At 34.3% G+C, this 20,705-nt stretch overlaps 7 protein-coding genes and 3 pseudogenes across 10 annotated transcripts, besides 2 other annotated features; 6 read left to right on the top strand and 4 right to left on the bottom strand.

The window, feature by feature from the left end:
* Positions 1-5,278: part of a mobile genetic element that runs on past the window's edge.
* On the bottom strand, positions 2,171-3,025 carry TVAGG3_0896930 (protein of unknown function, DUF4106 family; the record flags this gene model as incomplete). The annotated part of the gene is made up of 1 exon (XM_051251089.1): positions 2,171-3,025. The coding sequence occupies one exon, from the start codon at positions 3,023-3,025 to the stop codon at positions 2,171-2,173; it is 855 nt and encodes a 284-aa protein (XP_051086564.1).
* On the top strand, positions 3,075-3,955 carry TVAGG3_0896920 (annotated as a pseudogene). Its single transcript has one exon. A coding segment is annotated over exon 1 (881 nt).
* TVAGG3_0896910 (protein of unknown function, DUF4107 family) lies at positions 4,181-4,705 on the top strand (the record flags this gene model as incomplete). The annotated part of the gene is made up of 1 exon (XM_051251088.1): positions 4,181-4,705. One exon carries the CDS (start codon positions 4,181-4,183, stop codon positions 4,703-4,705), a length of 525 nt encoding a protein of 174 aa, XP_051086563.1.
* Positions 5,279-6,323: 1,045 nt separating the features above from the next.
* Positions 6,324-20,705: part of a mobile genetic element that runs on past the window's edge.
* Positions 6,505-6,831, bottom strand: TVAGG3_0896890 (uncharacterized protein; the record flags this gene model as incomplete). Its single annotated transcript, XM_001287039.1, has 1 exon — positions 6,505-6,831. The coding sequence occupies one exon, from the start codon at positions 6,829-6,831 to the stop codon at positions 6,505-6,507; it is 327 nt and encodes a 108-aa protein (XP_001287040.1).
* Positions 8,440-8,601, bottom strand: TVAGG3_0896880 (uncharacterized protein; the record flags this gene model as incomplete). The annotated part of the gene is made up of 1 exon (XM_051251087.1): positions 8,440-8,601. A coding segment is annotated over one exon (162 nt), but the record flags the coding sequence as incomplete, so codon positions are not given.
* On the top strand, positions 9,923-10,287 carry TVAGG3_0896870 (uncharacterized protein; the record flags this gene model as incomplete). Its single annotated transcript, XM_051251086.1, has 1 exon — positions 9,923-10,287. A coding segment is annotated over one exon (365 nt), but the record flags the coding sequence as incomplete, so codon positions are not given.
* TVAGG3_0896860 (integrase core domain containing protein family) lies at positions 14,979-15,464 on the top strand (the record flags this gene model as incomplete). Its single annotated transcript, XM_051251085.1, has 1 exon — positions 14,979-15,464. The coding sequence occupies one exon, from the start codon at positions 14,979-14,981 to the stop codon at positions 15,462-15,464; it is 486 nt and encodes a 161-aa protein (XP_051086560.1).
* On the top strand, positions 15,725-16,387 carry TVAGG3_0896850 (uncharacterized protein; the record flags this gene model as incomplete). The annotated part of the gene is made up of 1 exon (XM_051251084.1): positions 15,725-16,387. One exon carries the CDS (start codon positions 15,725-15,727, stop codon positions 16,385-16,387), a length of 663 nt encoding a protein of 220 aa, XP_051086559.1.
* Positions 17,080-17,636, top strand: TVAGG3_0896840 (annotated as a pseudogene). Its single transcript has one exon. A coding segment is annotated over exon 1 (557 nt).
* TVAGG3_0896830 lies at positions 19,799-20,208 on the bottom strand (annotated as a pseudogene). Its single transcript has one exon. A coding segment is annotated over exon 1 (410 nt).

The following is a 20,705-nucleotide window of genomic DNA, read 5'->3' as shown; positions in this document are numbered from 1 at the left end:
CTTTTTTAGTTTTTCCATCGTCAATGACTAAATCATTGCCTTCCACTGTTAAAGTTGAGTTTTCGTTTACTAGTTCATGTGCTCTTCTTGCTTCATTTGTTTCATACGCATATGCAGCAATAGTCATATTTTAATGAGAATAAAATGTTGTTCTATTTGCAAAGTACAGACCCAAACGAATACGGGACAGTAAAGCTACAAACAAACTTAGGACTTCAGAATGAAGCACTTGCTTTCAGAGTTGTTGACTTCAATACTATCGCAACTTTTGTCATAACAGATGAAACAGATTTCATAGAGATTGAAATAGATGGTGTAAGAAGTGTTATAACATTTCCTAACAGAGCTGGGTATAGAATAGATAAAATTGCTGGAGTCATAGATACTCTCATAAATGAAGAAACTATTGACAACATAGATGTCGAACTCTCTTCTGAGGGAACATTGAAGTTCAGTTATGCGAAGGAGTTTAAGATAACACGAATGAGTCATAGAGTTCAATTGCTTCTGGGAGCATACCATATGACATTTCCTTTGAAAAGTGTTGACAAAACGATTGAGATGAAATCTGTTCCATATGTATGTTATGGCAATTGTTTGTACGTTGAGTCAAAAATAGCTAATGTCACAGGTATTTCAGGAGTTAATAGTAAAGGTTCAGTAGAATATAAATCCTTCTGTTATGCAGTCAATTCAATGTTCATTCCAAATGTTCCTGTCATAGCAACTCATTTAGGTAAATGGGTTCGCATTAGTCCTCATAATTTGAAAGACATGCAATTCAGACTTGTTGACTTTCAAGGAGAGCCTGTAGAACTGAAGGCACCAGTGCGAATGACTGTTGAAGTTGACTTTTTAGAAAATATTAAATGCAACAGCTTACAAGAGAACTCAGAGCTAAAAATATAAAGTATGAATGTTATGTATTAGGTCATGAACTTTGGTTGTTGCTGTTTGATGAAACAAATGAGTTAGTTATGTCAGTCAAGAGAACAGAAAAATATTGTGTTAGTGAAAACTGCACCAAGTCAATAAGATTAGGTTTGCATTATGAAGATGAGTTCGATACTGTTGAAGAAGTTTTGGATAGATATTACAAATTGCTAACTTGAAATTTTTTTGACTGACTGACTGCTTTAATTTACTAAAACATATTTCAAACAAAGCTTATAGTCAGTAGATAGTTTTGTATACTCGTTCGAATATTATACTTAAACTCAACTCCTGGAGTACCTGGCGTTTCAATGATGCGGATGTTACCTATTTTCATGAATAGTGGAGTTTGACCACAGCATTCGATTTCAGGGTCGAGATAGTCAATGACACATTGTTTCCTGTTATTCGTGAGATAACATTTTCAAGGTCCTCCTTTGTTAGAATTATTTGGTTCTTGCTTATAAGATTTGTCAAAAGCTTCTTATCGTCTTTGAGTAAAATTGTTTGGTATAACTGAAGAAGGTAATGGTCTACGTTATCTGAAGGATTTGTTTGAACATTTGTGTAAGGATTGTCGTTGGCTTCTCTTGAAAGAATTTGGTCCAGTGGTGGATACTCTAACTTAACATCTGATGTAGCGTTAGCGTTTGAAGCTGAGTTTAAATTCACCGACTTAAGTTCTGGTTCTTTTTCTTTCAAACACTCCGAACTATAGTTCTTTATGACAATATTGTTTGTCGTTCGTGAGTCAACATTTGATGTTGGTTCAATTGGAACATTAACGGCACCAGCTAAGATGGATTTGCTTCTCATTTCATATAGAATAAAAACCTTTTATATGTATGAAATGAACAATATACTCGACAAGGGTTTGAATGCAAAGCTAACGAATGAAAATATTGTTGAATTCACTGAGACAGGTGCTGTGTATAAAGATGTAGAACTACTGAACAAAAGCTAAGGGAAGAAGCAGGAACATGAACAAAGGGTGGAAGCCTATAAAAATTTATGTCAATGATGGCTCAGGAGGTTCAAACATAAAGTATGCAGAAAGTTATAGAGTTTATGCTCTCAAAGGTGAAAAGCCTTCATTTAAGAACAGCTATTCTAACCCATATCCTCAAAAGCTAACGGATGGGGAAGTGGATGATATGAATGACAGCAAAAATATTAACAGAAATGGCGACAGAGATGCATGGAATTTGTTTACCATCAGTCAATTGAAGGTTAAACTTTAAAACAATGTTGGTCGTTCCCATGGAATATTTTTGACTTTAATGGTATTAGTCATGATATGAATCTCAAGGTATGAACGAGGAGAGATGAGAGACTTATATGCTTCCCAAATTTCTTCAAAAGGTAATGTTATACCTGACTGTTTCCAAATGAGTTCAATATCATAGCGTGAGAAACCTTGAAAGATAACGAAGTCAGTTATGAGACGTTTTATGTTTAAAGCTAAAAACCTCCATGTTTGCATAAGTATTGCTACAGTTAAGTGGTAATGTCTGACTTTAGTTATGATGTTAGCTAATGGTGAGTCAGGCTTTGACACTAAACCTTTACCAGCGAAGTCGTCACAAACTAATAAAGTGTTTGATGGATATTTTTTGAAGGGGTATTTTGAAAGTTTTGATAGAATGTAGTTTGTCAGTCGTTTCATATCGTAAACTCCTGAGTACTGACGTAAGTGGTGTTTGTCAATAATTCTTTCCATCTCCTCAGAAGTCTTTTGCATTCCTGACTGTATGAACTCTACGATGGCATAATATTTTCTCTTACGTCGAATGTAACGTTGAAGAAATTCAATGAGTTCACTGTCTGGAACTTTAACGACAGAGGCTTGAACTTTTGACATAAATGTTTTCGCTGTTGAGTCCATAGAGTCTGAAGTTGCTGATATAATGATTTGGTCATAGTAAGAGTCGTTTCCTAAACGCTCTGTTATGAGTATATGACGAATGAGGTTAAATGTCTTACCTGAACCCATCTTTCCACAATAGAAATACACACCATTTGAACAGAACTCATAGTCCTTACTGAAAGGAAGAATGAGAGAACTGTTGAGCTTTTCACTGCTTTCATTCATGTCTTCATCTACATCATGTATTAAATGCTTCATTTTATCTCCATTAAAAATGCAAGTCAGAAATATTCAGAACATAGCACCGAGTCTAACTGACAAGAGTATAAAGATATACTATGAACACGTTATGATGAAACCTACCAAAATTCAAGAAAGTCAGTATACTTATGAATATCCAAGACACTGGGTAGAGTATGTAGGAGGTGAGAAAGCTATTGAAATCAGACAGGTTCGAAGTATTCCAGCAGGAAGAACAATATTATTGAAGAACTTTAATGTTTTGAGGTATAATGATGAAACAAAGAAGCAAGATAGTTTTCCTGTTGCTGTGTATGTGAACTTAGATACAGGAGATGACATGAAAGTTTTTAACGCAAAGCTTCAAACGGTAGTGAGAGAACAACTTACTGCGGAAGGGCATCCATTACCTTCAGAAGTTACCATAGCATATAATTTTGAAACAAACTCAATAGATTTTAAAGTCGTCTCTGCAAAGAAGTCAGGTTTTACATTTAATGAAGCAGATGTATATTCGAATGAAAACTTCAAAGCTATTGCATGGTTAGATAATGACGATTGCTTTAAGAAAATCTTTAAATTCAGTGACTCAAAGATGTCAATAGATGACCTTCGTGGAATGTTACCATCGACGTTTACAGTTGAAGGTTCAGCAGGATTGCTTACAAGATTGTCAATTGGTGGTATTTGGTCTCGTGAGAACATTGTTATAAAATCCAGTATAAGTGAATTTGCTGAAGAATCTATATTATGTCTTTCAAACTATATGTATTCACCGCCAAGCATTATAGTATAACAAACTTTGTCAGTAAGTTTAACATAAGACTTGTCGAACCTTCTTCAATGAAAGATGTTGTGCTACCTAAAGATGGAAAGGATGGACTCATTATTGAGATGATTTTAATAGCATATTAAATGAGCTTGTTCTTGAAGGTCATTCATGATGAAATAACTGTTGTAGAAGATGTTAGCAATTGTTCAGACATTTTGAAGCGTATAGATGATATAAGAAATAAGTTAGATAGACCGCAAAGCGGTGAGGGCGAAGCCCGTGAGAACGTTTATGTTTCATTGACTTTCTCCAGTAACGAGAACTTTTATGAGATAATATTGAAGAGAGATGATTTTAATATGGTGTAAATGGTAGCTTGGGCAGCTTTAGGCGCAATGGGAACAAAAGCATTAGCATTTGGAGCAAAAGCACTTGGAGCTTATGACGCAGTAAATAAAATGAGTGGAGGAAGGGTTTCGAAGACATTAGATGCAAATAAAGGAAAGATTGGAGGCTGGGTTGCAAAGAAGTTAAGATTAAATAAAATAGGGCTCATAAATAAAGCATCCAATTTGGTTGCGACTGAGTCAGAAAATGCTTTAGGAAAGGACGATGAGTTTGCAAAACACGCAAAAGACTTTAATGACCAGATGAAAGGTGAAACAATGCATTTAAATAGAGTCGATGGAACTAAAGAAAATGTTTCTTCTCCACTAGTAGTTCTTCCGTATGGTCCCTATGGAATGTATGGAAACCCTTACGAAAGACCATTTGACCCATTGACTGGTGGAAGTAACTGGTATCATTACGGACGAAGAAGAAAGACAGTCAAGTTGGAGACAGACGTGAAGAAAGCAACTAAAAAGAAACCAAGGAAGAGAGTTATAAAGTAATGAGAACGTTTATGTTATGAGAAATTTTTAACGTTAGTTTTATTTTTACTGAAAATTTTTATTTTTATATAAATGACGAAAACTATTGAGATAACAAACTACAACGGTCATGAGTTCAAAAATTTGTTCTTCGTTCCTCGTGAAAATACATTCTATCAGATACGAGGGAGAAAGGGTAAAGTTAGTTTGAGCGTTTATGACTACAAGCATAATGGAAAGTTTATACAAGCATATGATACAAACGGTAAGCGTGTTTCATTAGCTTTGTCAAAACTTACTAACATTTATTTTGACAGTGATTTTGACCTATATGAAGAAGAAAGTGAGTCAGAAGATTATGAGCTGTTATGTGAAGCACAGCAATGGGAGGAGTTGCAATACTTTTGTAAGTGAGAACGTTTATTTTTTACATTAGTGAGGTGAAGTGGTTGGCGGCTTTGTAAATATTTAAGGTTAAGTTAGTGTTGTCGTTTGTGTTGTAAAATATACGTTGACGGTTTTGGAAAGTGTCAAATTCACATATAATGGATAAGGAGGCGCGCAGTGCCTCCGTACCCATGATATGTATACTAATCTGACGATGAGGATCCGCCAGCGGATGAAGAACCGTCAGAATCTGAAAATCTTTCACTTCCAACAGATTATCCAAAATTCAACAAAAAATCTATATTTGGTTCCGATATCAAAGTACCACCAGATTGGAAAAGGTTTTCATTTTTCTTCAAGGCGAAGGAAATTCCAGATGATCCTCAAGAATTCCAAAATTTATTATCCAAATTTAAACAAGATCTTTATAATACGTACTCGTCTTTAATTCGTATTAATGAAGAAAACATCTCGGCTGTTGCAGTTTACGATTCTCAGCAAGCAAAAGAAATTATGAATTCAGCTTTTACTGATTTTCATAACTTTGAGAAAATTAAGATAAACGCAATCAATTATCTTAACGTCCTCAGCCACAATCCACCATCTCTTGAAATGATAGCAGATTTTCATCCTGATTTGATACAACTTCCACAGACACTCAGAAAAACTCATGATAAGCCTAAAAAACAAAAGCTTGGTATCAAGCTTGGAAAAAATATCGGTTTTCTTGCCGTTATTGTTCAACTTATTACATTTCGACCATTAATGCACAAACTATTTGACGAATTATTCTCTAATCCCAATGAGCAACAGTTAATATACAAAGAAATATTATCGCTCACAAATCGGAACTTTTCGGAAAATGCAGATGTTACTTATCTGTATCACCTGTACTCGAAACGGCAAAAGATACATCAAGCTGATCCAATTGATGCTTTCAAACAATTACAAGAATCGCTTGCATGTGAAGCTAGGCAACTAGATCTTATTGATTATTTCAAAAAATTCTGCTGGGGATTTACAGATAAAATTGACATTCCTCTTGTTAATAATAACGAACTTCAAGTTACTCCTACTTTTTCAGATTATCTTTTTATTGATGTTGCTGGTTTTACGTTTCCATTGGATGATTACACATGGAATAACAATCCAGCTGTAAAATCCAAACTAGTAGCCATAATAACTTATCACAGTCGACAATATAATATTATTATTTTGGACGAAAACATCAATTCATGGATTCTCTTTTGTAAGTTAGTATACAAGTCTCGTGTACGGAGGCACTGCGTTCCTCCGTACGCAATACTTGTGAATTTGACACTTTACAAAACCGTTAACGTATATTTTACAACACAAACACAAACACCAACTTAACCTTAAATATTTATAAAGCCGCCAACCACTTCACCTTACTACTGTAAAAATAAACGTTCTCACTTACAAAAGTATTGCAACTCTTCCCATTGCTGTGCTTCACACAATAGTTCATATTCTTCAGTATCGCTGCTGTCGCTCCAATCGTCAGAGTCAAAATCACTGTCATAGTTTATACCTGTAAGTTTTGACAAAGCTAATGAAACACGCTTACCGTTTGTATCGTATGCTTGTATAAACTTTCCATTCTTCATTCCTTCATAAACGCTCAAACTAACTTTACCCTTTCTCCCTCGTATCTGATAGAATGTATTTTCACGAGGAACGAAGAACAAATTCTTGAACTCATGACCGTTGTAGTTTGTTATCTCAATAGTTTTCGTCATTTATATAAAAATAAAATAAAAAATAAACTTAAAAATTAATGATATCACCACTCCCACACGTATGAAAACATCCATTTAAATTTAGGGTAGAAGGTTAGATCTAACCTCATTTCTACCCTCATTTCTAACCTTGTTGAATTCATTGCTTTATAACTCTCTTCCTTGGTTTCTTTTTAGTTGCTTTCTTCACGTCTGTCTCCAACTTGACTGTCTTTCTTCTTCGTCCGTAATGATACCAGTTACTTCCACCAGTCAATGGGTCAAATAGTCTTTCGTAAGGGTTCCCATACATTCCATAGGGACCATACGGAAGAACTACTAGTGGAGAAGAAACATTTTCTTTAGTTCCATCGACTCTATTTAAATGCATTGTTTCACCTTTCATCTGGTCATTAAAGTCTTTTGCGTGTTTTGCAAACTCATCGTCCTTTCCTAAAGCATTTTCTGACTCAGTCGCAACCAAATTGGATGCTTTATTTATGAGCCCTATTTTATTTAATCTTAACTTCTTTGCAACCCAGCCTCCAATCTTTCCTTTATTTGCATCTAATGTCTTCGAAACCCTTCCTCCACTCATTTTATTTACTGCGTCATAAGCTCCAAGTGCTTTTGCTCCAAATGCTAATGCTTTTGTTCCCATTGCGCCTAAAGCTGCCCAAGCTACCATTTACACCATATTAAAATCATCTCTCTTCAATATTATCTCATAAAAGTTCTCGTTACTGGAGAAAGTCAATGAAACATAAACGTTCTCACGGGCTTCGCCCTCACCGCTTTGCGGTCTATCTAACTTATTTCTTATATCATCTATACGCTTCAAAATGTCTGAACAATTGCTAACATCTTCTACAACAGTTATTTCATCATGAATGACCTTCAAGAACAAGCTCATTTAATATGCTATTAAAATCATCTCAATAATGAGTCCATCCTTTCCATCTTTAGGTAGCACAACATCTTTCATTGAAGAAGGTTCGACAAGTCTTATGTTAAACTTACTGACAAAGTTTGTTATACTATAATGCTTTGGCGGTGAATACATATAGTTTGAAAGACATAATATAGATTCTTCAGCAAATTCACTTATACTGGATTTTATAACAATGTTCTCACGAGACCAAATACCACCAATTGACAATCTTGTAAGCAATCCTGCTGAACCTTCAACTGTAAACGTCGATGGTAACATTCCACGAAGGTCATCTATTGACATCTTTGAGTCACTGAATTTAAAGATTTTCTTAAAGCAATCGTCATTATCTAACCATGCAATAGCTTTGAAGTTTTCATTCGAATATACATCTGCTTCATTAAATGTAAAACCTGACTTCTTTGCAGAGACGAAAAATCTATTGAGTTTGTTTCAAAATTATATGCTATGGTAACTTCTGAAGGTAATGGATGCCCTTCCGCAGTAAGTTGTTCTCTCACTACCGTTTGAAGCTTTGCGTTAAAAACTTTCATGTCATCTCCTGTATCTAAGTTCACATACACAGCAACAGGAAAACTATCTTGCTTCTTTGTTTCATCATTATACCTCAAAACATTAAAGTTCTTCAATAATATTGTTCTTCCTGCTGGAATACTTCGAACCTGTCTGATTTCAATAGCTTTCTCACCTCCTACATACTCTACCCAGTGTCTTGGATATTCATAAGTATACTGACTTTCTTGAATTTTGGTAGGTTTCATCATAACGTGTTCATAGTATATCTTTATACTCTTGTCAGTTAGACTCGGTGCTATGTTCTGAATATTTCTGACTTGCATTTTTAATGGAGATAAAATGAAGCATTTAATACATGATGTAGATGAAGACATGAATGAAAGCAGTGAAAACTTAACATTCTCTCATTCTTCCTTTCAGTAAGGACTATGAGTTCTGTTCAAATGGTGTGTATTTCTATTGTGGAAAGATGGGTTCAGGTAAGACATTTAACCTCATTCGTCATATACTCATAACAGAGCGTTTAGGAAACGACTCTTACTATGACCAAATCATTATATCAGCAACTTCAGACTCTATGGACTCAACAGCGAAAACATTTATGTCAAAAGTTCAAGCCTCTGTCGTTAAAGTTCCAGACAGTGAACTCATTGAATTTCTTCAACGTTACATTCGACGTAAGAGGAAATATTATGCCATCGTAGAATTCATACAGTCAGGAATGCAAAAGACTTCTGAGGAGATGGAAAGAATTATTGACAAACACCACTTACGTCAGTACTCAGGAGTTTACGATATGAAACGACTGACAAACTACATTCTATCAAAACTTTCAAAATACCCCTTCAAAAAATATCCTCAAACACTTTATGTTTGTGACGACTTCGCTGGTAAAGGTTTAGTGTCAAAGCCTGACTCACCATTAGCTAACATCATAACTAAAGTCAGACATTACCACTTAACTGTAGCAATACTTATGCAAACATGGAGGTTTTTAGCTTTAAACATAAAACGTCTCATAACTGACTTCGTTATCTTTCAAGGTTTCTCACGCTATGACATTGAACTCATTTGGAAACAGTCAGGTATAACATTACCTTTTGAAGAAATTTGGGAAGCATATAAGTCTCTCATCTCTCCTCGTTCATACCTTGAGATTCATATCATGACTAATACCATTAAAGTCAAAAATATTCCATGGGAACGACCAACATTGTTTTAAAGCTTAACCTTCAATTGACTGATGGTAAACAAATTCCATGCATCTCTGTCGCCATTTCTGTTAATATTTTTGCTGTCATTCATATCATCCACTTCCCCATCCGTTAGCTTTTGAGGATATGGTTAGAATAGCTGTTCTTAAATGAAGGCTTTTCACCTTTGAGAGCATAAACTCTATAACTTTCTGCATACTTTATGTTTGAACCTCCTGAGCCATCATTGACATAAATTTTTATAGGCTTCCACCCTTTGTTCATGTTCCTGCTTCTTCCCTTAGCTCTTTTGTTCAGTAGTTCTACATCTTTATACACAGCACCTGTCTCAGTGAATTCAACAATATTTTCATTCGTTAGCTTTACATTCAAACCCTTGTCGAGTATATTGTTCATTTCATACATATAAAAGGTTTTTATTCTATATGAAATGAGAAGCAAATCCATCTTAGCTGGTGCCGTTAATGTTCCAATTGAACCAACATCAAATGTTGACTCACGAACGACAAACAATATTGTCATAAAGAACTATAGTTCGGAGTGTTTGAAAGAAAAAGAACCAGAACTTAAGTCGGTGAATTTAAACTCAGCTTCAAACGCTAACGCTACATCAGATGTTAAGTTAGAGTATCCACCACTGGACCAAATTCTTTCAAGAGAAGCCAACGACAACCCTTACACAAATGTTCAAACAAATCCTTCAGATAACGTAGACCATTACCTTCTTCAGTTATACCAAACAATTTTACTCAAAGACGATAAGAAGCTTTTGACAAATCTTATAAGCAAGAACCAAATAATTCTAACAAAGGAGGACCTTGAAAATGTTATCTCACGAATAACAGGAAAGCAATGTGTCATTGACTATCTCGACCCTGAAATCGAATGCTGTGGTCAAACTCCACTATTCATGAAAATAGGTAACATCCGCATCATTGAAACACCAGGAACTACAGGAGTTGAGTTTAAGTATAAATATTCGAACGAGTATACAAAACTTTCAACAGAATATAAACTTTGCTTGAAATATGTTTTAGTAAATTAAAGCAATTTGTAATATCTATCCAAAACTTCTTCAACAGTATCGAACTCATCTTCATAATGCAAACCTAATCTTATTGACTTGGTGCAGTTTTCACTAACACAATATTTTTCTGTTCTCTTGACTGACATAACTAACTCATTTGTTTCATCAAACAGCAACAACCAAAGTTCATGACCTAATACATAACATTCATACTTTATATTTTTAGCTCTGAGTTCTCTTGTAAGCTGTTGCATTTAATATTTTCTAAAAAGTCAACTTCAACAGTCATTCGCACTGGTGCCTTCAGTTCTACAGGCTCTCCTTGAAAGTCAACAAGTCTGAATTGCATGTCTTTCAAATTATGAGGACTAATGCGAACCCATTTACCTAAATGAGTTGCTATGACAGGAACATTTGGAATGAACATTGAATTTACTGCATAACAGAAAGACTTATATTCTACTGAACCTTTACTATTAACTCCTGAAATACCTGTGACATTAGCTATTTTTGACTCAATGTACAAACAATTGCCATAACATACGTATGGAACAGATTTCATCTCAATCGTTTTGTCAACACTTTTCAAAGGAAATGTCATATGGTATGCTCCCAGAAGCAATTGAACTCTATGACTCATTCTTGGTATCTTGAACTCTTTCTTGCTACTGAACTTCAATGTTCCCTCAGAAGAGAGTTCGACATCTATGTTGTCAATAGTTTCTTCATTTATGAGAGTATTTATGACTCCAGCAATTTTATCTATTCTATACCCAGCTCTGTTAGGAAATGTTATAACACTTCTTTTGTCATCTATTTCAATCTCTATGAAATCTGTTTCATCTGTTATGACAAAAGTTGCGATAGTATTGAAGTCAACAACTCTGAAAGCAAGTGCTTCATTCTGAAGTCCTAAGTTTGTTTGTAGCTTTACTGTCCGTATTCGTTTGGGTCTGTACTTTGCAAATAGAACAACATTTTATTCTCATTAAAATATGACTATTGCTGCATATGCGTATGAAACAAATGAAGCAAGAAGAGCACATGAACTAGTAAACGAAAACTCAACTTTAACAGTGAAGGCAATGATTTAGTCATTGACGATGGAAAAACTAAAAAAGTCATTGATTTCGATACTTTTAACACTTATGACCCATTCATTACAATAAGCAAGGTTCCATCATAAATGATGGAACGGTGCAATATATAAATTCAACAGTAGATGCCTCATTAGTGAAAGTATTAAATGTTCTCATTGAATTGTTAAAGAGCTTTCGATTTGACGACAACATTAAATGCTTAAAGAATTTAGTCATGAATGAGAAACAAATTCTTGGCGTTGCTGGTAACAGTAATGATGTACACCTTATGACATTAGAATATTATAACGAACATAAAGATGAACTGAAAGGAGAGAAGGGTGACACCGGACCTCAAGGACCTCAAGGACCACAAGGAATACAAGGAATACAAGGAATACAAGGACCTCAAGGCGAGAACGGTTTGGATGGTGTAGATGGAAAGGATGGAAAAACTGCTAAATCATGGATATGGAACCTTATAAATACTGGTTTAACAGCTGCTTCATATGGAGTTCTTCAATACCAAATCGGAAAGATATGGGCGGTACTTGGTGAAGAAGTTTTAAATGACGTTAAAAATGCTTTGAACTTCATTTCAAATGGTTCGGATACTATTAAAACTTTATCTGGTTGGATGCAAGAAACAAGGAGTCAAATAGATACTGTAAGACGTATAGCAAACAATGCACGTACGGGATTGGATACTTTACGAGAAGCACAAAATACACTAAAGGAAGCAAATGATATTCTTGGCTCAGTATCAGACATGCATGAAGATTGGCTTAAAGGTATTGACAAATCTTTAAAAAATCACAGTCAGTCTATTGCTGACTACAAGAAAAGTATAGATTTTTTACATAGTGCTATGGACGTACATGATGGAAGCATAAGGAACTTACTTAATGCTAACAATAACTTACCAGGAACTATTAAAGCATTTATAAAGTCCTTTGTAAAACCCGGTGCTCTAACATTTAGGTCTTTGAGAGCAAGAGCATTGAAGTCAAGAGATGCAGAAACTCCAACAGAACCTACAGAAGGAACTGAAACAACAGAAACTCCAAAAGAACCACCAAAACCAACAGCTAATGAAATATTGTTCGAATATTTTCCAAGGTACTCTGTTCTCATTGCATACATTCAAGAAATACTTAAGAAAGCAGACTTGACTTTAGGAGATGATGAAAGTTCTGTATATCTTTCGTTCCAGTTTCAAATAGCAGAACTTTTGAGACAGATATGCTTAATGTATGACAACATCTCTGATTTCACAAGATATGATGACGACCATGACCCCGAACACGGTGAAGAAGAAGTTTTACAAACATCCATTAAGACAGGAAAGGTTTTAACACAAAGTCTCATTATTGACACCAAAGATGGTGAAGTGGATGTTCTTCAAGAGCTGAAGAAAAATACTTCTGAAGGAGGTGGTGGTAGGCATGAACTTGAAATAAATGAGATAGAAGAGAAATTAGCCGAAAAAGCAGATAAAGAACATAAACACAATATCTCCGATATAAATGAACTTCAAGCTACATTAAATAGTAAAGCGGACAAAAATGAACTTGACGCAATGAACAAAGTTTTGAAATCTCATAAACACAATATCTCCGATATAAATGAACTTCAAGCTACATTAAATAGTAAAGCGGACAAGAACCATGTTCATTATATAAGTTCAGATGAACAGATTATAACGGACTATCATGGATATTTAACACGAAGTGATGAAGCGAAGACAAAAAATGTTAATGAAAGAAGATATAAATACATTCGTGCTAAAGGTTATGACATAAGCTGTACTGTACAGTATGATGTAGCTAAAGCACCAGAAGCATTTGGTTATACCGGTGAAATTTATGCCTCTACTTTCAATGTTAACGGTGTACTAGTTGAACCAAGATTTACTTTGAGAGTTAAGTCAAAAATAACGTTTGAAGATGCTATTAAAAGTAAAGCTGACAAAGATGAACTCGAAGCAATGAACAAAGTTTTGAAATCTCATAAACACAATATCTCCGATATAAATGAACTTCAAGCTACATTAAATAGTAAAGCCGACAAAAATCATACACATAAATCCTTCACTACTGTTAGAGCAGACGACATAATATTGAACTTTGACCTTGGTTCAAGTGCACCTTTAGAGAATCCGAGTACAAGCGTAAAAGATACTCTTAACAATTTAGATAAGAGTTGCAGGAATATCGAAGATCATGCCAGAAACTTTGAAGCATATGAACTACCAACAATGTTAGATAAGAAAGCAGATAAAACAGAGCTTCAAACATTAAAGACTCAGATTCTTGAAACATTATATCCTATAGGTTCTATTTATACGTCAATGAATTCAACAAATCCAGAAACAGTTTTAGGTTTTGGTACTTGGGAACAGATTGTAGACAAATTCTTATACTGTGCTAACTCTTCAAAGCAAACAGGGGGTTCGAAGAAAATTACTGAAGCAAACTTACCTGCGCACACTCATACAGGAACTACAAACTTTTCTGGCGACCATAGCCACTCATTAAGAGACCACCCATTATACAACTCAGAATATAAATCTGGCAATGACGTTTTATCTCCATCTTATAACAATTCAGCAAAAAAGACTTTTCGACAAACTGAACCAGGAGGAAATCATGTCCATACTTTCACAACAAATCCAACAGGCTCGGGTGCAGATTATATGCCACCATTTATGACTGTATTCGCATGGTATAGAGTTCAATGAACGCGCTTGAGCCTAGAATAAACTCTTTAACTTTACATAAATGAGCTTGAAAGAAGTATTCGAACAACATCCATGGAGGTCATTTAAGAAGTTCAATGAAGCTGCAAAGAGTCGGGGATTTACTAACAGAGCTGAAGTGAAAAGGTTCTTTGACAAAAATGTTGTACATCAAACAAAAATAAACCCTTACGACTACTTTTTACCAATTTACTCCAACACTCCTGACGCATACCAATTTGACACTCTCATTCAAAGCAGAAAAGGAGGACATAAACCATTCCTCATCTTCATAAATGTTAACACTCGCAAAGCTTTTGCGTATATAATGAGAAATAAAGGAACTCGTGAAGTGTTAAGAGTTTTACAAAAGTTTGTAGCAGAACATAGCCCAAGTACTTTAACATCAGACCAAGACAGTGCATACCTCAGCAACGAAATCACAGAATTTCTCATTAAGCATAACATAACTCACTACACTACTGAAGACCATAACCATAATATTTTAGGTATCATTAATCGCTTCATAAGAACGCTCAGAGATTTAAATCAAGAGCGAGACTTTACCGAAGAAACAATGAAACATTTTCTCGAAGTATATAATTCCTCAACAAATTCTACAACAGGACATACACCAAATTCAATGACACAACAACAAGAAGAAAAGTATATACAAAAGAAACGAAGCCAAACACAAAATATCAGAAATTCAACACAATTTACCCTCATTCCTGGTACAAAAGTTCGTGTAGTTCTTGACGACAAACCGTTGACAAAGAAACGTTTAAGGTTAAGTCGAAATTATTATATCGTAGACTCTACGCAAGGTAATGGATATCTTATAAAAGCTGCCGACGACTCTATTGCGTTTTACCCTCGACATAAATTAGTCGAAAGTAGTAATGGCAAACTTGCTGAAACCATTGACGAAGCAAAGCGAGGAGTGGTTATTGAAATACTTGGCTACAACATAAACGATGACACTTATAAAGTAAGATATGAAGGAGGCGTTGAAGATGTTATACCATCTAAGAACTTGAGAGAGTCGAAGCCAACACATCTGGGACCATTAGAGCGGGAGTACTGGAAAGACAAAAATATGCCAGAAAGAATAAGAAAATTCTTCTAAACTTTTTCATTAGATGTAAATCAGACATGAACGAGAACAGTCATGATATCATTAATGGTACCATTTATTTTAACATAAAGACGCAAAGCGGCGAGGACGAAGTCCATGACCAAAAATAATGTTTAGGGTAGATGGTTAGATCTACCCTCATTTCTACCCTCATTTCTACCCTCATGAATTTTCATGAATTTCCTTAAGATAGAAAAAATAAAGTTAGTTTTATTTTTATTTATTTTTTTATTTTGTATGTAAGAACAGAAATGTCAGTCGAAGCAAAAACGTTCACGAACAAATCTAATGGCGAAACATTCACAAAAGGCACTTATAACGGTATTGAAGTCTTACGTAGAGACAAGGATGGTTACATTAATGTAACAAAGATGTGTCAGCAGTTTAGGAAAGACTTTAGAAAGTTGTTGGAAAATAAGTCCTGGGAAGAGTATTATAAGGCATTTTGTGAAGAATATAGCAACCGCCGGAATTCCGACGGTTGCTTTTTATACAAAATTCATGCAGGAATTCCTGATGAAATCAAACAGGTTAGAGGAACGTATGTAGACCCAAGACTTATAAACTATATAGCAATGTGGGCTTCTCCAAAATATTGCATAGCAGTTGGAAAAATTATGGACTCCATAGACAAGAAAGTTCATGAGAAGTTAGATGAAGAAGAACTCGAAGATACAGTGGAGAATGCTAAACCTTTGTTCGAAGAAGAAGTTGGAAAAATGTGTGAAAAACAATTAGAACATGAACGTGAGATATATTATGGTTATAGAGATTCTCCATACGAACTAGACCAATGGGAACAAGAAGATTTAAAGAGAGAATTTAGAGAATATGAACTCGCTAAGATAGCATTTGAAGCTGCAGAAAAGAAGTTAAAAGTTTGGGGTCGTTTTGTACAAAAATATTGTGAGTAAATGAACCATTTATTTTTATTGAATTCACCAAAAATATATTTTAGGTGAAGAGGTGAGATCTCACCTGTTTTTTCACCTCATTTCTACCCTCTTGAATTTGTCATGACTTCTTCGTAAATGTTTTGTCAAGACTTCTTCGTAATGAGTGTAAAGGACCCAAAAATAATGTTTAGGTGAAGAGGTTAGATCTAACCTCATTTCTACCTCATTTATACCCTCATTTCTACCCTCTTGAATTTTCATGAATTTTCCCGAAATAAAAAATAAAGTTAGTTTTATTTTATTTATTTTTTTTATTTTGTATAAAAGATATGATTTCAACAATCGGCACAACAACAATTCAAACAACAGCACCAAACTCGTTAGTCATGAATCCAACATCTATGTTAGTAGAGATGAAAAGCTTCATTCCTTCTTCATATACTTTTGAAACAGAAATCCAGAAGATAAAGCAAGAACTTTTAACAAGTAATTTAGACTGTAGTGCGAAAGATGAAACAAATGAACAGTATCTTTATGAAATGCAGGACCTCATCGACCATTTACCCAAACTACCTGAAATCCAACAACAAAAACTCACTATTCCTGAATTCGATGAAATTGAAGTCAAAGCAACTGACTCAGTAGAAATAAAGAAGTTCATACGAAAGGTAAACTATGAGTTTCTAGGATTTCATTGCAACCATAAGGTTATGGACAAAGATTGCGACATGGTATATAAGAACATCTCTGACATATATAAATCTGAAGAATTTAAGACCTACGACAACTTTGTTTCGTTAGTTGCTGAATGTGTATGGCAGATAAGAGATAAAGATAGAAGAGGCAAAGTATGGAACAACAAATAAGACCCGCTATGTTTGAGATGAAGAGAGCAATTGACGCTTTAGTTGTTTTAGCTGGTTTTATTTCAATGTATAACGCAAAAATGAACCCGCAATGTTCTAAATGTAAAGCAGCAATGAGGAGATATAACTACTCCGTCAAAGAGATAGAACGTATGAGAAACGACTATGCAGACTTAAAGAAAGAAGCAGAAAAACCAGCAGAAGATAAAATGGACATGTTAGCATTTCTGAACAAAAACTATCCAACTGCTGACGATTTCCTATTATCTGATGTCAAGAAGAAATATAAAGAAACTTTCGGCATTGTTAAAACATTCGATGTACTAAAAGAAGAAATAGAAGCTACAAAACTGTTTAAAGTCTCACGAATTCATAACGTTTACCATGTAAAACGCTTATAAAATAACTGGGGTAGAAAAGAGGGTAGAAATGAGGTTAGATCTAACCATCTACCCTAAACATTATTTTTGCTGAATTCAGCAACAAAATTCTGAGTAAAATAATTTTTAGGGCATGTGTCAAACCGTTGAGTTTTCACAAAATTTAAAAAATAACGTTTACCATGTAAAACGCTTATAAAATAACTGGGGTAGAAAAGAGGGTAGAAATGAGGTTAGATCTAACCATCTACCCTAAAATATATTTTTGCTGAATTCAGCAACAAAAATCGTGAATTTCCTTAAGACAGAAAAAATAAAGTTAGTTTTATTTTTATTTATTTTTTTATTTTGTATGTAAAGACATATATGTCAAACATTGAGTTTGAAACAGTTAGAAAGATAGACAATGACACCAAATTGGTTAGAATAGGTGATTTAAACGTAAGATACTCAAAGAAATACAACAAATATTCTTTGTCAGACATTATATCTCCATCTGGAAAGAAAACACACGAGTGGGTTAGAAATGCTTCAACTCAGAAAATTTTGACAAGAAATCCTGAGCTTATGATATCAGTAAGATTCTATGGAACTACAGCATATCTCATCGACAAAAGTCTTATACCAATAGTTTTGTTATGGATTGACCCAGTTGTTGGATATAACTTCATAACTTATGGTTCATTCGATACGGAACGTTGCAGTGAAGGCTTACTTTACATCGTTCAGAAACCGAAGGACTTCAACACAAAAAGATATAAGATAGGAAGGACATATAATATAACTCAAAGATATGACAGTACAGTCAATAGAGTCAAGGTTGTGTTCGTTAATGATATGAGAGCCGCAGAAACAGAACTACTCGAAAAGTTTGAGAAAATGTATGGTGCTCCCATAAAAGGTAAAGAAACGTTTGAAGTAGATGAGATAGATAAAGCTATAAAATTATTTGACGAAGTTGCTGAAAAATACATGTAAAGCGTTTATTTTTGGTCTTTTGTGAAAGATAGAAAAAATAACGCTAATTTTATTTTTATTTATTTTTTTATTTTGTATGTAAAGACAGATATGTCAACAACAGAGAACACAACAACTGCTATCGTTCATGAAGCCATAAATGAAGAATACGAATACATACAGTATAACAAACAATTGAGACTCATTCGTTCAGTCAAAGATGACATGTACCAAATGCAAAGTATAATGAATGCTCTTCTTTCTACAAAGCAAGCATATCATTGGTTTGAAAACCAACAGGCAAAAAGAACTTTTAGAAGAATTTCCTCATATGATTGCTTCCCTCGGAAAACCGAGGGAAGAGATTCCGTACGAAAATCGCAAGAATTTGGCACCTGGTTTGAAAGGTTATTATGTTCATAGACTTTTGTAAATGCTGTAGCAATGTGGGCTTCACCTCGTTATGCTTGTTATATTTTCATGATGTTAGATGAACTATATAAAGCAGAACGTGGAGAGATGGAAAAGAAACTTCAAGCAAAAGATGAAGTCATTGAATCCAAAGACAAAAGCATACAGAAAAGAATACCACGTTCGTACCAAAAGGAAAGGAAAAGAGTTATAAGTATATGATTTACGCTGAAGAGTTGGAGAAAGAAGAAGATAGAGATATGGTTATGTTGCATTTAGTCAGAAGAAACAACAAAAGCTTTTACGACCTTGCTAAGATTTACAAATCTGACAGAAACTGGTTCTATCGTGAAAACTTACCGATTTCAATGACACCGAATGAGCAAATAAAGGAAATTGTCAAAAATACTCTTCCTCAAACACACTATGACATCAAAGGTTGTACAATACTTACCTTCAAAGAAGACTTACCGCTACTGAAGGAAAAGATAACAGAATATTTCGACAACTTCAAAGAGGAAGAATAAAAAAATCTAAGCTAATTTTATTTTTTTATAAAATTTTATCTCATATGAAAGAACATGAATTTAGAATATTCGGAACTCATGACAGAAGAAGAGAACGAACAACATGTAAAAGATTATGCAAAATTTCTGAAGACATACAAAGCATTTAAACAATATCTAAATGCTTCTAAAGATTATGCAAAATTTCTGAAGGTATATAAAGCTTATGAAAAAGCGTATGAAAAGTTTATACATTGGGGAATTGTTGTAAAATATCCATATGAAGACTAACCAAAAATATATTTTTGCTTAAATAGCTTCAGGGTCTATTTCTTCAACCATTTCACTTCCTTCGTCAATGTCAATAGAAGCTTCTTCAACCTTTGGTAAGAATTTCTGTATAACATCTTTGTTCGTTATTGTCTTCAGAGATGAAGGATAATATTTCACATTTGTTTCACCCTTCTTATATTCTTTCTGTTCGGAAAGATTTAGCAATACTGAAGAAGTCAAGTTAGAGTTCTTTATGACAGTATAATGAGTATCTTTGACATTCACGAAGAAACTCTTTTGTTTCAAAACTACTGCTAACTCTTGTGAAGTATAACGTTTGCGGTCAATGACGATAGCTAATGGTCTGACATACTGACCAAACTTAGATTCTTTCACAAACTTCTTGTTAAAGATAACATTAACGTTTGAAGCACCATTGAACTCATTCTTGATGGCAGTAGCGAGAGCATTGTATGAAAAGAACTTGCAATCTTGCATGTGTTTCATTAAAATAAAAATATTAAATTATTTTGAAAAATAACTTAAAAAAATCTAATCTAATTTTTTCAAAAAATATTTTTTTATTTCCTACTAAAGATGTATCGGAAGTTGTCTAAGTTAGAACACTCGGAAATAAAACAACTTCTTACAGAAGCTAATATAGATGTTGCAAAGCATTACGCAACAAACAAAAAGGCACTCGCTGACATCCTCAATGACTATAATGGTGCAATAAGTTATGATAGAATTCAATGAGTTCATAAAGCCGCAACGCGGCGAGGACGAAGTCCATGCAAAGAATTTCCTTTAAATGACATTGCTATTGACTTATATCATAGACGTTCAGTACCTCATGAAGTAAGAAGAGAAATGTTTTGACATAACAAATGCAAACGTTGGTGAAACAAGAAGAAGAGACGACACACTGAAACAACAGAGAAGA

The sequence above is a fragment of the Trichomonas vaginalis genome, chromosome VI (assembly GCF_026262505.1).
Source record: "Trichomonas vaginalis G3 chromosome VI, whole genome shotgun sequence".
Taxonomy (NCBI): domain Eukaryota; phylum Parabasalia; order Trichomonadida; family Trichomonadidae; genus Trichomonas; species Trichomonas vaginalis.
Note: the sequence above shows the minus strand (reverse complement) of the source record. Positions and strands in the feature narration are given on the sequence as shown.